The sequence below is a fragment of the Physeter macrocephalus genome, chromosome 21 (genome assembly GCF_002837175.3).
Source record: "Physeter macrocephalus isolate SW-GA chromosome 21, ASM283717v5, whole genome shotgun sequence".
Lineage (NCBI taxonomy): Eukaryota > Metazoa > Chordata > Mammalia > Artiodactyla > Physeteridae > Physeter > Physeter macrocephalus.
The window spans coordinates 48,301,182-48,319,852 of NC_041234.1; the positions used below are offsets into that span (position 1 = coordinate 48,301,182).

At 36.1% G+C, this 18,671-nt stretch overlaps 1 protein-coding gene and 1 non-coding gene across 2 annotated transcripts in view; one reads left to right on the forward strand and one right to left on the reverse strand.

The window, feature by feature from the left end:
* The window catches only part of TEX11 (testis expressed 11), a 374,728-nt gene that overhangs the window by 153,878 nt on the left and 202,179 nt on the right, over window positions 1-18,671 (reverse strand). Inside the window, exons 14-15 of the mRNA XM_028482531.1 lie at window positions 4,111-4,262; window positions 1,858-1,943 (exon numbers count right to left, since the gene is read on the reverse strand). Coding sequence (XP_028338332.1) covers window positions 1,858-1,943; window positions 4,111-4,262 — 238 coding nt within the window. The remainder of the gene's footprint in view (window positions 1-1,857; window positions 1,944-4,110; window positions 4,263-18,671) is intronic.
* TRNAG-CCC (transfer RNA glycine (anticodon CCC)) lies at window positions 10,452-10,524 on the forward strand. Its single transcript has one exon. It is a non-coding gene; the product is annotated as a tRNA-Gly (tRNA).

Below are 18,671 nucleotides of genomic sequence, written 5' to 3' on the forward strand. Positions count from 1 at the left end.
GTATATTTTGGAGATTAATCCTTTGTCAGTGGCTTCATTTGCAACTATTTTTTGCCATTCTGAGGGTTGTCTTTTGGTCTTGTTTATGGTATCCTTTGCTGTGCAAAAGCTTTTAAGTTTCATTAGGTCCCATTTGTGTATTTTTGGTTTTATTTCCATTTCTCTAGGAGGTGGGTCAAAGAGGATCTTGCTGTGATTTATGTCATAGTCCACTTCAGTTTCTATTCCTATGCTACAGCCTGGAAACTCAAGGTAGTAAGCTGAACAACTGCAGTGCTCACCTTGTTTATTTCCTATCTACCAGAGATCACTCTCCATTGCCTAATGTCCAGTGTCTTAAAAACCATTTTTTCATGTATTTTGTATTGCTTTTTTGGAGTTAGGGAGAGGGAGCAAAGTGTTATTCAGGCAAGGACATCAACCAGGTCTCTTACATTTTGGTTGGAAGTGGAAATCCACTAAAACAGTACGTCCTTTCTTACACATACACACACAAATGCATATGGATTAGAAGGCAATATATAAAATTTTAAGAGTGATTGGATTAAGAATGACTATTCTTTTTAAAATCCTCACCTGTGGTTTCAAACTTTCTACAGTAATCCTGGACTGTTTTGTAAAAAGAAAACATATTACTACTTTTTTTGCATTTTTATTACACCACAATGTTTTTAAAAGTTTTTTTTAAGAGCAGTTTTGGGATCACAGCAAAATTGAGAGGAATGTACAGATATCTGCTAGATACCTCCTGACCCCACACATGTATAGCCTCCCCCATCATCAACATCCTCTACAAGAGTGGTTATTTGTTACAACTGATGAACTTACATTAGGGTTCACTCTTGGTGTTGTACATTCTATCGGTTTAGACAAATGGATAATGACATGCGTCCATCATTACAGTATCATTCAAAATATTTTCACTGCCCTAAAAATCCTCTGTGCTCCATACCTCAATTTTTAAAGGAAATAAAACCCTCTGACTTTCTTGCTCGTCATGTTAAAATAAATTATACTTTCCTATATCTTTTTTTTTTTTTTTTTGCAGTATGTGGGCCTCTCACTGCTGTGGCCTCTCCCGCTGCAGAGCACAGGCTCCGGACGCGCAGGCTCAGTGGCCATGGCTCACAGGCCCAGCCGCTCCGCGGCATATGGGATCCTCCCGAACCGGGGCACAAACCCGTGTCCCCTGCATCGGCAGGCAGGCTCTCAACCACTGCGCCACCAGGGAAGCCCTTCCTATATCTTAATATCAGTGATGTCACTTCCCTACACTGTAAACTCCCAATGGGGATGAATCACATCTTAGTATTTTTATTTTATTTTTTAAAAAATAAATAAATTACTTTATTTATTTTTGGCTGCGGTGGGTCTTTGTTGCTGCATGTGGGCTTTCTCTAGTTGCGGTGAGTGGGGGCTACTCTTCATTGTGGTGCGCGGGCTTCTCATTGTGGTGGCTTCTCTTGTTGCAGAGTATGGGCTCTATGCACGTGGGCTCAGTAGTTGTGGCTCGCGGGCTCTAGAGTGCAGGCTCAGTAGTTGAGGCGCACGGGCTTAGTTGCTTTCGCGGCATGTGGGATCTTCCTGGACCAGGGCTCAAACCCATGTCCCCTGCATTGGCAGGCGGATTCTTAACCAGTGCGCCACCAGGGAAGTCCACATCTTAGTATCTTTAAATAAATTCTTGTCCAATGCCCATTAAAATTCTACATTATAAATATTTAATAAATAGACAGTACCTAAGCAGAAAGAGATTATTAGAGTACTTGATGCTCTATGATTTTTATAGTGAATACATTGTTTTATTTGTTGGGGTGAAGAAAGAATATAAAGAATGAAAATAGATTATTCCCAAACCTCAAAACTTTGGGCAGCTTTTTTCCATATAATGTTGTGTAAACAGCCTACTAATTCTGTTGTCAGTTGTCTTCCTGTTTGGTGACCTGAAAAAAAAAAAGTTCTGAAAACAAGAATCAAGATCTATAACATTAAATAAAGAACACTAACTGTGCTCTTCAGAACCTATAATCTTTAAGTAATGGCTACAAACAGAATCACATTCAGACAGGTTTTCATCATCAATTTTAGATTTACTAGCAAAATTGATTACGTAATACAATCAGAGTTTGCTAGAATCACTGTAATTCGCCCATCAATCTGTAATAGTTTTCCAGCCTAGTCTCTTTTTAACGTATTTTCTAAGTTCCAAATTTGATCATCATCTGGTGCCTTAATGTTATTATCAATGAACAGACAGCAATGCTAGAAATCATTAATAAGAAGTGTTTATACTATTATGTACTAACTAGATCAGATCAAGTTCCCAAGAAAGGCCAATTATACCTTAAAGCCTTTGTAAAATACTTTAAGACCACGTTTACACATAAACTCTATTACTTTAAATTGTAACTCATGTCTGATTGTTTCTGGTCTAGACATTTACAGGGTTCAAATACATTATCACACACTAAGGTAAAGTTTAAGCTATAATAGAATTCTATACCCCTTTCACTTCCACCCCTTTGGCACTATCAATTTCCATGCAAGTCTTGATTAGAAAACTGAGAGTCTCTGACCCCTCAGCAGACATAGTTTGTTCCATGACTTAGTTAAAAATACTCACATGAGAGTAAAATCCACATAAAGCATCTACTTAAAATATTATACTTTGAAAGTGTAAGTGTATAATTAGATATCACAATATAACTTGGGTTAACTGTAATTTTAGAAAATTAGTTATTCTGGATAGCAAAGTTTTCTAGTTACCTGGCAGTTTACTTTCATTAAACATAAAATATTTTTTTATTTTAAAAAGTCTAAATCATTTAACGTTCTTAATTTTTCTAAAAATTATGTTTTATGAATTATGTTTTTCTAAACATACATTCTAGTTTTCTAAAGCACAATTTAACTTTTGTTTGACTATTCAAGGTCAACCTAACAACTGTTGTATTTTATTGTACTGATAGTATATCATAATGATGCCTTCAGTAATTATTATGTAGTACAGATTATTATACTTTCTTAAATACTTGAAATTGTTTTATACAATTTATAAGGTTTTCCCCTCCCTTGTGATCGGGTTATCTGTATATTTCCCTGTAGGTCCTTTCTCCCTTTATAATATGCTACCATTAAAATGCTGAGGGTTGGAAAACCAGATAACCAAGCTTAACAACACTGGGTCTAAAAATAACTGGATTCTTAGTGAGGATATGGAGGAAGGGTGTCATCAGTAAAATACAGTTCATAAAATCTAGAGTTCAAAAGAGTCTTAGAAATTATCTAGTCAAAAGAATTCCTTTAAAAAAATAAATGACTGTTTTTATAAAAACATGATACATACTTATAAAAATTCAAGCAATCTGGTAAAAAACAAAGAAAGCAGTAAATCACCTAAACTGCCACCACTCAGAATAAATTCCAGTGTTAACATTAGTGACTATCATTCCAGTTATATCTCTATATATGTATAGAGTAGGAAAGACAGATCAGGGCAAGAATTTTCTAATAAATGGATCATACTCTCTGTGTTCTTCAGGGTATAGGGTTCTACAGAGAGATGGGGGATTAATGGTATGCTGAGATCTAGCTCTACATCTCTGCTTTAACCACAGCAACTCTAGTCTATTTTATTGGGGGCAGGGTTCATATACAATTGTATCACAAAAGGATGCTGCTGCTGCTGCTAAAAAGAAGTTAAAAAGTAGGAATGTAGTTCACAACCTTCATTTTATAGTTGGAAAAAGCCAAGATCCAGAGATATTACTGACTTGCCTGAAGGTACACAGCTAATTTGAGATCAAACTGAAACATGAAATTAGGCTTATAATCTCATAATTTTCCATTACACATGAGGTTTAAGCTCAGAGGTTTGTCTGTTTTTGTTGATGTTTTGTTATCTTTGTTTAGCTTTCATTCTAGTTTGCCAAATATGTGGAATCTGGATAGGTGAGTTGTTATAGTCAAAGGGTATTAAGGAGAAAAAAAAGGAAGTGAGAGGAAGGAAAAAATCTGTTGACTTGAGGATTTTGCTACTGCTCTGACCTCCATCTTAGAACTACATGCGTATTAACACCTTTCTAAAACACCTGCAGAAATCCTACTGACCTATAATGATTTCTTCAATCTTCTCCCTGGCAAGCAATTCTTCCTTCCTTTGTAAAAGCATGTCAACATGGAGCAGTAGAGCTTTACCAACATTTTCTGATGACTTAAAATGTTCACAGATAATCTTCAGGAAATAAAACCCAACAGATTCTCTGTTCAATGAGACACAATTTTAAGTGGTGTGAATAAAATAACATTTTTAATTAACAAGGCAAAAGTTTGTTTGAGTATGAGCAAAACAGACAAGATAAAACTATATCTGAACTTAGTTAATATCATTAAATGTCTAAATAGCCTATTGGTCAACAATAAATAATTTAATTCAATTTCTAATTTATCAAGCCACACACACTTTCTTTTTATGAACACATAGAGTCAGATAATCATTTCTCTACTAATATCTAATTGGTTCTTTTTCTCCAAAACTTATGTCAGTTTATAAATATTGGAACATGAGATCCATAAAGTGAAGATACATGAACTGACATTACAAATTTACCAGTCCCTGTTCATGAGAACTTTTATGATATACTTTCTTAGCAACTTTCAAATATACCATACAGCACTGTTTACTATAGTCATCGTGTACATTACATCCCCAGTATTTATTTATAACTGGAAGTTTCTATCTTTTGACTACCTTCTCAAGTCATTGTGCTGTATAGCTTAAACTTATACAGTGCTGAATGTCAATTATATCTCAATAAAACTGAAAGAAAAAGAAATTTACCAATTCCCTCTGCCAACAATTCCTTTAAAAATTTATTTATGCTTATTACACAAATAATATACCAGTACATAATGATTATTTTAAATACAAACAGTTCATGGATTGGAAGACTTAATATTGTTAAGATGGCAATACTCCCAAAGTGATATACAGATGTAATGCAATCTCTATGAAAATCCCAATGACATTTTTTGCAGAAATGAAAAACTCCATCCTAAAAATCAAACAGAATATCAAGGTACCCAGAAGAGCCAAAACAATCCGGAAACAGAAGAACAAAGCTGGAGGACTCATACTTCATGACTTCAAAACTTACCACAAAGATACAGTAATCAAAATAATGTGATACTGGCATAAAGACACAAATACACCAATGGAATAGAATGGAGTCTAGAAATAAATTCTCACATATATGGTCGAATGATTTTTGACAAAGGTGCCAAGAGCATTCCATGGAGGAAAAAAACCCGTCTTGTCAATAAACAGTGCAGGGACAACTGGATATCCATAAGCAAAAGAATGAAATTGGACCTTTACCTTACACCATATACAAAAATGAACTCCAAACGGATCAAAGACCTAAATGGAAGAGCTAAAATATAAAACTTTTATAAGAAAATATAAGGGAAAAATCTTTACAACACTGGATTTGGCAATGATTTCTTTGATATGACACCCAAAGCACAGGTAACACAAGTAAAAATAAACTGGACTACGCCAAAATTTTAAAATTTTGTGTATCAAAGAACACAATCAACAGAGTGAAAAGGCAACCTATGAAATGGGAGAAAATACTTGCAAATCATACATCTGATACAGAGTTAATATCCAGATATATAAAGAACTCCTAAAACTCAACAACAAAAAATCAACTGACTTAAAAATGGGCAAAGGGCTTGAATAGACATTTTTCCAAAGAAGATATACAAGTGGCAAAAATCACATGAAATACTTGACATCACTAATCATTAGGGAAATGCAAATCAAAGCCACAATGAGATACACCTCACACCCATTAGGATGGCTACTGTCACAAAAACAAAAAATAACAAGGGTTGGCAAGAATGTGGAAATACTGGAAACCTGTGTACTGTTGCTGGGAATGTAAAATGGTGCAGCCACTATGGAAAACAGTATGGTGATTCCTTTAAAAAATTAAAAACAGAATTTCCATATGATCTACTAATTCTACTTCTGGGTATAAACCCAAAATAACTGAAAGCAGGGTCTCAAAGAAATATTTTTACACCCACTTGCATAGCAGTATTATTCACAATAGCCAAAAGGTGCAAGTAATACAAGTCTCCATTGATGGATGAATGGATAAACAAAATGCAGTATATACACACAGTGGAATATTATTCAGCCTTTCAAAAGGAGGAAATTCTGACACATGCTACAACACGGATGAACCTTGAGGACACTATGCTAAGTGAAATACAATAGTAACAAAAGGAGAAATAGTGTATGATTTCACTAATATGAGGTACTTACAGTAGTCAAATTCATATAGACAGAAAGTAGAATGGTGTATGCCAGGGACTGGGAAAGGGGAGAATAGGGACTTGATGCTTAATGGGTACAAAGTTTTAAATGTGCAAGACGAAAAGAGCTCTGGAGTTTGGTTAATGTACTTAACACTATGAATGTTAATTGTAACAAACTTAACAATGTGAATGTACTTAACACTGATGAACTGTACACTTAAAAATAGTTAACATGGTATGTTTTATGCTTTGTGTATTTTACCACAATTTAAAACTTCAAAAAAATTTTAATTAAAAAATGAAAATATCATAAATCGGTATTGAGCTTTTCTGCATCTATTGAAATGATCATATGGTTTTTATTCTTCAATTTGTTAATGTGGTGTATCACATTGATTGATTTGCATATACTGAAGAATCCCTGCATCTCTGGGATAAATTCCACTTGATCAGGCTGTATAATCCTTTTAATGTGTTGTTGGATTCAGTTTGCTAGTATTTTGTTGAGGATTTTAGCATCTCTGTTCATCAGTGATACTGGCCTGTAATTTCCTTTTTGGGGGATATCTTTGTCTCATTTTGGTATCAGGGTGATGGTGGCCTCATAAAATGAGCTTGGGAGTGTTCCTTCCTCTGCAAATTTTTGGAAGAGTTTCAGAAGAGTAGGTGTTAACTCTTCTATAAATGTCTCATAGAATTCGCCTGTGAAGCCATCTGGTCTTGGACTTTTGTTTGTTGTAAGACTTTTAATCACAGTTTCAATTTCAGTACTTGTGACTGGTCTGTTCATATTTTCTATTTCTTCCTGGCTCAGACTTGGAAGGTTGTATCTTTCTAAGCATTCGTCCATTTCTTCTGGTTGTCCATTTTTTTGGCATATAGTTGCTTTTAGTAATGTCTCATGATCCTTTGTATTTCTGTGGTATCTGTTATAACATTTCCTTTTTCATTTCCAATTTTGATTTAATTCCTCTCCCTCTTCTTCTTGATGAGTCTGGCTAAAGTTTTATAAATTTTGTTCATCTTCTCAAAAAACAAGCTTTCAGTTTCATTGATCTTTGCTGCTATTGTCTTCATCTCTATTTCATTTATTTCTGTTGTGATCTTTATGATTTCTTTCCTTCTACTAACTTTGGGTTTTGTTTGTCTTCTTTCTCTGGTTGCTTTAGGTGTGAGGATAGGTGGTTTATTTGAGATTTTTCTTGTTTATTGAAGTAAGATTGTATTGCTATAAACTTCTCTCTTAGAACTGCTTTTGCAGTGTCCCATAGGTTTTGGATTGCTGCATTTTCGTTGTTGTTTGTCTCTAGGTATTTTTTGATATCCTCTTTCATTTCTTTCTTCAGTGATCCATTGAATACATAGTAACATATTGTTAGCCTCCATGGGTTTGTGGTTTTTTACAGTATTTTTTTCCTGTAACTGACTTCTAATCTCATAGTGTTGTCCAGAAAGTGGGCTTAGAGGAAACCTACCTCAACATAATAAAGGCCATATATGACAAACGTACAGCTAACATAATACTCAATGGTAAAAAGCTGAAAGCATTTCCTCTAACATCAGTAACAAGACAAGGAGGTCCACTCTCGCCACTTTTATTCAACATAGTTTTGGAAGTCCTAGCCATGGCTATCAGAGAAGAAGAAATCAAAGGAATCCAAATTGGAAAAGAAGAAGTAAAACTGTCACTGTTTGCAGATGACATGATACTATACATAGAAAAATCCTAAAGATGCTACCAGAAAACTACTAGCGTTCATCAATGAATTTGGTAAAGTTTCACAATAGAAAACTCAAACACAGAAATCTCTTGCATTCCTATACACTAACAGTGAAAGATCAGAAAGAGAGATTAAGGAAACAATCCCATTTACCACTGCAACAAAAAGAATAAAATACCTATGAATAAACCTACTTAAAGAGGCAAAAGACCTGTACTCAGAAAACTATAAAATACTGATTAAAGAAATCAAGGTAACCCAGATGGAGAGATATACCATGTTCTTGGATTGGAAGGATCAACATTGTGAAAATGACTATACTATCCAAAGCAATCTACAGATTCAATGCAATCCCTATCAAACTACCAATGGCATTTTTCCCCTGAATAGCCAAAGCAATCTTGAGAAAGAAAAACGGAGCTGGAGGAATCAGGCTCCCTGACTTCAGACTATACTACAAAGCTACAGTAATCAAGACAGTATGGTACTGGCACAAAAACAGAAATATAGATCAATGGAATAGGATAAAACGCCAGAGATAAATCCATGCACTTACGGTCACCAAATCTATGACAAAGGAGGTAAGAATATACAATGGAGAAAAGACAGTCTCTCCAATAAGTGGTGCTGGGAAAACTGGACAGCTATATGTAAAAGAATGAAATTAGAACACTTGCTAACACCGTACACAAAAATAAACTCAAAATGGATTAAAGACCTAAATGTAACGCTGGATACTATAAAACTCTTACAGGAAAACATAGGCAGAAGACTCTTTGACATAAACAGTAGCAAGATCTTTTTTGATCCACCTCCTAGAGCAATGAAAATAAAAACAAAAATAAACAAATGTGATCTTATTAAACTTAAAAGCTTCTGCACAGCAAAGGAAACCATAAACAGAACGAAAAGACAACCCTCAGAATGGGAGAAAATATTTGAAAACAAAGCAACTGACAAGGGATTAATCTCCAAAATATACAAACAGCTCACACAGCTCAATATCAGAAAAACAAACTATTCAATCAAAAAACGGGCAGAAGATCTAAATAGACATTTCTCCACAGAAAACATACAGATGGCTAAAAACCACACGAAAAGATGCTCAACATCACTAATTATTAGAGAAATGAAAATCAAAACTACAATGAGGTATCACCTCACACCAGTCAAAATGGCCATCATCAAAAAGTCTACAAGTAATAAATGCTGGAGAGGATGTGCCTAAAAGGGAACCCTCTTACACTGCTGGTGGGAATGTAAACTGGTACAGCCAATATGGAGAACAGTATGGAGGATCCTTAAAAAATGGAAAACAGAGCTACCATATGATCCAGCAATCCCACTCCTGGGCATATACCCTGAGAAAACCATAATTCAAAAAGAGTCATGTACCACAATGTTCACTGCAGCACTGTTTACAATAGCCAGGACATGGAAGCAACCTAAGTGTCCATCAACAGATGAATGGATAAAGAAGATATGGCACATATATACAATGGAATATTACTCAGCCATAAAAAGAAACAAAACTGAGTTATTTGTAGTGAGATGGATGGATCTAGATTCTGTTATACAGAGTGAAGAAAGACAGAAAGAGAAAAACAAATACCGTATGCTAACACATACGGTATCTAAAACATATGTGGAATCTAAAAAAAAATAGTTCTGATGAACCTAGGGGCAGGACAGGAATAAAGACGCAGACATAGAGAATGGACTTCTGGACACGGGTGGGGGAAGGGTAAGCTGGGACGAAGTGAGAGAGTAGCATGGATGTATATATACTACCAGATGTAAAATATAGATAGCTAGTGGGAAGCAGCTGCACTACACGGGGAGAGCAGCTCGGTGCTTTGTCACCACATAGAGGGGTGGGATAAGGAGGGTGGGAGGGAAACACAAGAGGGAAGGGATATGGGGATATATGTATACATATAGCTGATTCACTTTGTTATACAACAGAAACACAACATTGTAAAGCAATTATACTCCAATAAAGATGTTAAAAAATTTCTCAATGAATAGTAAGGGCTATTATTTTGTACAAGGTAAGAAAAAAAATAGAATGAAATATTGCCATCTGCAGCAACATGGATGGACCTAGCAAAAATCACTAAGTGAAGTAAGTCAAGCAGAGAAAGATACATTTTACATATCACTTATTTGTGGAAGCTACAAAGTAATACTAATGAATCTATATTCAAAACAGAAACATACTCACAGACCTAAAAAAGAAACCTACGGTTACTAAATGGGAAAGGGAGAGGGTGACGGATAAATTAGGAGTATGGGACTAACAGATACAAACTGCTCTACATAAAATGGATAATCAACAATGAGTTACTATATAACACAGGGAATTATATTCAATATCTTGTAATAACTTATAATGGAGGGACTTCCCTGGTGGTCCAGTGGTTAAGACTCTGCACTCCCAATGCAGGGGGCCTGGGTTCAATCCCTGGTCAGGGAACTAGATCCTGCATGCCACAACTAAAGATCCTGCATGCCGTAACTAAGGATCCCACATGCTGCAACAAAGATTCCACACGTGGCAACGAGGATCTTGCATGCCATAACTAAGACCCAGAGCAGTCAAATAAATAAATAAATAAACTTATAATGGAAAATAGTCTGAAAATATATACATATATAAAACTGAATCATTTTCCTGTACACCTGAAACCAACACAATATTGTAAATCAACTATACTTCAATTTTTAAAAAAAGATCCAATGTTATGCTGCCTAAAGGAGACTCGCTTTAGTGTTAAAGACACACATAGACTGCGAATGAAAAGAAGGAAAAAGACATTTCAAGCAAATGGTAACAAAAAGAAAGCATAGGTAGCTATACTCCATTTACGGAAATAGACTTTAAGTTAAAAATAGTCAAAAGAGACAAAGAGGGCTTCCCTGGTGGCACAGTGGTTGGGAGTCCGCCTGCCAATGCAGGGGACGCGGGTTCGTGCCCCGGTCCGGGAGGATCCCGCATGCCGCGGAGCGGCTGGGCCCGTGAGCCATGGCCGCTGGGCCTGCGTGTCCGGAGCCTGTGCTCTGCAACGGGAGAGGCCGCAGCAGTGAGAGGCCCGCGTATCGCAAAACAAAACAAAACAAAACAAAACAAAACAAAACAAAAAAAAAAGAGACAAAGAAGGTGATTACATAATGATAAAGGGGTCAATCCCTCAAGAAAATATAAAAATTATACATATTTTTGCAGTCAAGATCAGAACAACTAAATATATAAAACAAATACCAACAGTACTGAAGGGAGAATAAAAAAAATACACTAATGAACAGATCCAACTGAATTCAGTGGATAGATCATCTAGAATATCAATAAGGAAACAAAATATAGGCCAAATGAACCTAACAGCTATATATACAGAATATTCCATCCTTCAGCAGCAGAATACACATTCTTCTCAAGTGCACATGGAACAGTTTCTAGGATAGACCATACGTTAGGCCACGAAACAAGTCTCACAAATTCAAGAAGATGGAAATTATATCAAGTATCTTTTCCAACCACAATGAATGAAACTAGAAATCATGGAAAATTCACAAATACATGGAAATTAACACACTTCCTAAAAACCAATAGATCAAAGAAGAAATCAAAAGGGATATAAAAATATGTATCTTGAGACAAATGAAAATAGAAACACAGTCTACCACAACTTATAGAATGCACAAAAGCAATTCTAAGAGTTTATAATGACAGCACATAAATCAAGAAAAAAGAAATAATCTCAAATAAACAATCTAACCTTACATGATGAGGAACTAGAAAATGAAGAACACACTAAGACCAAAGTTAGCAGAAGAAAGGAAATAATAAAGATTAGAGCAGAAGTAAATGAACTAGAGAATAGGAAAAAAATAGACAAACTTTTAGTTAGACAACCAAGAAAAAAAGAGAAAGGAACCAAGTAAAATTATAAATGAAGGAGATGAGATTACAGCTCATGCCACAGAAATACAGTGGATCACAGGAGACTACTATGAATAACTATCTGCCAAAAAATTGGACAACCTAGAAGAAATGCAACATACTAAGACTGAATCATGAAGAAACAGAAAATCTGAAGAGACCAATAACGAGTAAGGAGATTGAAGCAGTAATCAAAAACTTCCCGCACAGAAAAGCCTAGGACCAGGTGGTTTCACTAGGGGATTCTACCAAACATTTAAAGAAGAATTAATGCCAATCCTTCTCAAAATCTTCCAAAAAATTTAAGAGGAGGAAACACTTCCAAACTCATTTTATGAGGTCAGCCATTACCCTGATACCAAAGTCAGATAAGGACACTACAATAAAAGGATACTATAGACCAATATCCCTGATGAATAGAGATGCAAAAATCCGCAACGAAATATTAGCAAACCAAATTCAAGAACAAATTAAAAGGATCAGTCACAATGGTGGCTACAGTTAACAACACTGTATTGTATATTTGAAAGTAGCTAAGAGTAGAAATTAAAAATTCTGACCACAAAAAAATATAAATTTGTGAGGTGATGGATATGTTAACTAACCTTATTCTGGTAATCATTTTGTAATACACACATATATCAATCATTACATTATACACCTTAAACTTACACAATGTTATATGTCAATTATATCTCAATAAAGCTGGGGGGAAAACCAACACAATTAAACTACACACAATTTGAGATATACCTAAACCAAATGTGCCCCAATATATTAAAAGATAAAGAACAGGCTGCATGTTGACAGCTTTATCTTTACAGTCTCACTTCCTGCTTAAATTTAACTCCTTCAAGCACAGCAGTGTCTTGGACTTCGATTTCAAAGACAATAAAAGTATATTTTGGAACAGATATCTTCAGACTTCCAGGGGCAAACCTGAAAATGCTAAATCCCCTTTCCTCTTCTCACCCACTCTCAGGGAAGAGGTAGTCCCTCCCCTTAAAGACCAATCTTCCCTGTTTGGCCTGGACTGCCCCTCCCCACTTTGTCCAGGACTTGGTCCCTTAAATTCTGCCCTCTGTTCAATGTGTAATTAACCTCTTTTCCCCTGGGAGTTTTTCAGTAAACATTCTTCTGCCTTGGGTCAATTAATCAGCCAATCAATAAATCATTCAATACAATAAATGTCCCTGACTGTAATCCTTTTGCTTTTAGCATTATTTTCCATGAGCAGTTTTTCTGGTGTTTGCTGGTTCTGGTTCTCAGTAAAGACTCTCAGTGAATTTCCTGCTCATGGTCTTTCACCTTTTCATGCCATTGAGATTCATCACACCACTTTCAAGGCACTGTCTAGTAACTGAAGCAGGAGGAGAACACTGGGGTGACCTCAACCTTTCTATCTACAGAGAATAATGCAGACGTAAGGTCCTGGGCCTTCCACATTTCTTTAAGCCCATTCTCTCAGCCAACTACGACACTCAGGGCATTCACAGCTCAGTGCAGGCTCTGACCACAGCAACAAATCCAGGCTCTCTCTGTTGCCTCTACTGGATCCACTCTTTCAGCAGCCTTCCCTTCTCTCTCCAGACCTGGCCCCTGTCCATAGGCGTGGCCTCTTGGTGAGAGCTCTCAGGGATCTGTTATGTGGGCAACGTGTCTTTTCATCCTTTCCCTGGAGCCCTCACCCATCAGGGGTCTGAGGGAAAGGTACAGCCCCCTCAGCAACTCCTCCTGAAAACAAGATGGCCCTTTCATTCTTTCAGGCTATGTGAATAAACCATTAGCAGTAAAGGAAAATGAGGTTTTTTACTAAAATGCAATTGAAAGAAGAAACAATTGATGGAGGGAAAACAGAATGAAGGAGAAAAAACTAAAATATTAAAAGAAAAGAAAGCAACTGAGAGACAAGGTTTTGAGGCTGAACAACCAGAGAACCAATTCGGGTAACAGAATAAAAATGTAGATAAATACATATACAGAATCTTGAAATAGGCATATTAAAAAGGATTTAGAAATACTGATTTACAGAAATTACAGCCTTAGGAGTGTGTATACATCAGCTGAACCTTTATGTCTTGGTAAGAATATATACGTCAGTAAATGGCAGAACATGTAGAAAAGAGTTCACATAGCAGGCCTGAGGCTGCCTATTCTTTTTAAAAAGCCTGCTTGCCAAGTTGGTGCTTGGCTGACAACTAGTCACTCAGCTGGTAAACAGTTCCCTACACTGATACAAAACTTACCCTTAATAATAAGATTGTTTAACTATGCCTAGACTGTGCAAACAATATGGTTTATATTAAACATCTACTTCCCTTTTGAGTGTCTGGAATCTTGGTATGTGCTAGGTAGAGGTGTCTACATGACCAGCCCCTATTTAAAGTCTTGGGGACTGAGTCTCTAATGAACCCCTGACAAACAACAGTTCACACACATTGTCACACTTGCTAGAGGAATTAAGCATGTCCTGTGCAACTCCACTGGGAGAGAACTCTTGGAAGCTTGTGCCTGATGTCCTTCAGACTTTGCTTCAAGTGCCTTATAACTTTACTTTTAATGATTTTGCTCTGTACCCTTTCATTGTAATACATCTTAGCCATGATTATTACTACAAAAAGATATAGTAATCCTAAATGAGTACACACACACAGAGACACACACACACAGTTGCAAAGTACAAGAAGCAAAACCTGATAGAGCTAAAAGGAAAAATAGACAAATCCACAAATAGAGTTGGAGACTTCAACACTCTCTTTCAAAAATTCAAAGAACTAGACAAAAAACAGCTAAGATACATAACAACTCAACAACTAATCAATTAATATCTAAATGACATTTATAAAATACTTCATCAAACTGCAGCAAAATAACCTTTTCAAGTATCCACAGACCTTGACTATATTCTGGGCTATATAACAAACCTTAAGAAACTTAAAAGAAGTGAAATCATACAGAGTGTGCTCCCTGACAACACGGATCAAATATAAATCAAAACAAAAAGATAATTGAGTTAAAATGAAAACACAGTATATCAAAATTTGCGGGATACAGCTACAGCAGTGCTGAGAGGGAAATTTTTTTTATCATTAAAGGCTTACATCAGAAAAGAAGGAAAGTCTCAAATCAATAAGCTAAGCTCCCACTATCAAGAAATCAGAAAAGTAAGAGCAAAATAAACCTAAAGCAAGCAGAAAGAGTAAAGAGCAGAAATCAATAAAATTTAAAAAGAAAAAAAAATAGAAAAAAAAGGAAAACAGTGAAGCTGGTTCTTTAAAAAACATACATATAAAATTAATAAACCTCTAGCAAGACTGAAAAATAAAAAGAGATTAGACTCAAATTACCAATATCTGGAATGAAACAGGGGATATTATTACAGACCCCACATCAAAAGGATAATAAGGGAACACTGTGAACACTTTCACACACAGAAATTTAACCAGTTAGATGAAATGAACCAATTCCCCCAAAAGCAAAAACAAACAAAAAAACACTAACAACTCACCAGTATAAAACAGATAATATTAATAACCCTATAACTATTAAGGAAGTTGAATTCATCATTTTAAAACTCCTGAAAAAGAAGATCCAGGCTGAAATAGTTTCACTGAAGAATTCTACCAAGTTTTTAAGAACTAAAACCTATACAATACCTTCCAGAAATAGGAGTGAACATTTCCTGATTAATGTTATCAAGATGGTATTAGCCTGAGAAGTCAGACAAAAACAGTACGAAATAAGAAAACTATACACCAATATCCCTCATGAATAGAGATGCAAAGATCCTTAACAGAATATTAAAAAACAGAAATAAGCAATATATTCAAAGAAGTAACACCACGACCAAGTGAGATTTATTTCAGGGGTCCAAGGCAGGTTCAATATTTGAAAAATATGAATTGCAATTCACCAAACTAACAGACTGAAGGAGAAAGATCAAATGACCATATCAACTGATACAGAAATAGTATTTGACAAAACTCAACAATGCTTCACAATTTAAAAAACACTCTCAAAAAGGTAGAATAGGGAGTTCCCTGGTGGTCCAGTGGTTAAGACTTTGCCTTCTAATGCAGGGAGTGCGGGTCCAATCCCCAGTTGGGGAGCTAAGATCCCACATGCCTCGAGGGCAAAAAACCAAAACATTAAAAAAAACACCCAGGAGCAATATCCACCTCCTCCCGAAGGCAGGGAACAACAGACCCTGGGGAGCCCTGAGAATAGGGAAGCCCAGGAGGAGCTATTTCTATCTCAGAAGGTTCTGGCCAGTTGCCCAGGCTTTGTTCCTATTCCTGCTGTGCTTATTTTTCTTTCTTTTTGTGGCTGAGTAATATTCCGTTGTATATATGTACCACATCTTCCTTATCCATTCATCTGTCGATGGGCATTTAGGTTGCCTCTATGACCTGGCTATTGTAAATAGTGCTGCAATGAACATTGGGGTGCCTGTGCCTTTTTGAATTGTGTTATTAGTCATCAATTTTATACACCTCAGTGTATACATGTCAATCCCAATCTCCAAATTCATCACACCACCACCCCGCCCCCCTGCCACTTTCCCCCCTTGGTGTCCATACGTTTGTTCTCTTATGACCTGGCTATTGTAAATAGTGCTGCAATGAACATTGGGGTGCCTGTGCCTTTTTGAATTGTGGTTTTCTCTGGGTATATGCCCAGTAGTGGGATTTCTGGATCATATGGTAATTTTATTTTTAGTTTTTTAAGGAACCTCCATACTGTTCTCCATAGTGGCTGTAACAATTTACATTCCCACAAACAGTGCAAGAGGGTTCCCTTTTCTCCACACACTCTCTAGCATTTGCTGTTTGTAGATTTTCTGATGATGCCAACTCTAACTGGTGTGAGGTGGTACCTCGTAGTTTTGATTTGCATTTCTCTAATAATTAGTGATGTTGAACAACTTTTCATGTGCTTCTTGGCCATCTGTATGTCTTCTTTGGAGAAATGTTTATTGACGTCTTCTGCCCATTTTTGGATTGGGTTGTTTGTTTTCTTAAGATTGACCTGCATGAGCTATTTATATATTTTGGAGATTACCTTTGTCCATTGATTTGCTTGCAAATATTTTCTCCCATTCTGAGGGTTGTCTTTTCATCTTGTTAATGGATTCCTTTGCTGTGCAAAAGCTTTGAAGTTTCATTACATGGAATTTGTTTATTTTTGTGTTTATTTCCATTACTCTAGGAGGTGGATCAAAAAAGATCTTGCTGTGATTTATGTCAAACAAGGTTCTTCCTATGTTTTCCGCTAAGAGTTTTATAGTATCCGGTCTTACATTTAGGTCTCTAATCCATTTTGAGTTTATTTTTGTGTATGGTGTTACGGAGTGTTCTAATTTCATTCTTTTACATGTAGCTAGCTGTCCAGTTTTCCCAGCACCACTTATTGAAGAGAGACTGTCTTTTCTCCATTGTAGATTCTTGCCTTGCTGTAGATTAATTGACCATTGGTGTGTGATTTATGGGCTTTCTAACCTGTTCCATTGATCTATATTTCTGATTTTGTGCCAGTACCATGCTCATTTGATTACTGTAGCTTTGTAGTATAGTTTGAAGTCAGGGAGCCTGATTCCTCCAGCTCCGTTTTTCCTTCTTAAGATTGCTTTGGCTATTCTGGGACTTCTGCGTTTCCATACAAATTGTGAAATTTTTCGTTGTAGTTCTGTGAAAAATGCCACTGGTAGGTATTGCACTGAATCTGTAGATTGCTTTGGGTAGTAGAGTCATTTTCACAATGTTGATTCTTCCAATCCAAGAACATGTTATTTCTCTCCATCGGTTTGTATCATCTTTCATTTCTTTCATCAGCATCTTATAGTTATCTGAATACAGGTCTATTGCCTCCTTAGGTAGCTTTATTCCTAGGTATTTTATTCTCTTTGTTGCAATGGCAAATGGGAGTGCTTCCTTATTTACTCTTTCAGATTTTTCATCCTTAGTGTATAGAAATGAAAGAGATTTCTGTGCATTAATTTTGTATCCTGCTCCTTTACCAAATTCATTGATTAGCTCTAGTAGTTTTCTGGTAGCATCTTTATGATTCTCTAGGTATAGTATCATGTCATCAGCAAACAGTTACAGCTTTACTTCTTCTCTTCCAATTTAGATTCCTTTTATTTTTCTTCTCTGATTGCCATGGCTAGGACCTCCAAAACTATGTTGAATAATAGTGGTGAGAGTGGACATCCTTGTCTTGTTCCTGATCTTAGAGGAAATGCTTTCAGTATTTCACCATTGAGAATGATGTTTTCTATTGGTTCGTTGTATACTGCCTTTATTATGTTGAGGTAGGTTCCCTCTATGCCCACTTTCTAGAGAGCTTTTATCATAAATCGGTGCTGAAGGTTCTCAAAATCTTTTTGTGCATCTACTGAGATGATCATATGGTTTTTATTCTTCAATTTGTTAATATGGTGTATCACATTGACTGATTTGCATATGTCGAAGAATCCTTGCATCCCTGGGATAAATTCCACTTGATCATGGTGTATGATCCTTTTAATGTGTTGTTGGATTCTGTTTGCTAGTATTTTGTGGAGGATTTTTGCATCTATCTTTATCAGTGATATTAATCAGTAATTTTCTTTTTTTGTGGTATCTTTGTCTGGTTTGGGTATCAGGGTGATGGTGGCCTCATAGAATGAGTTTGGGAGTGTTCCT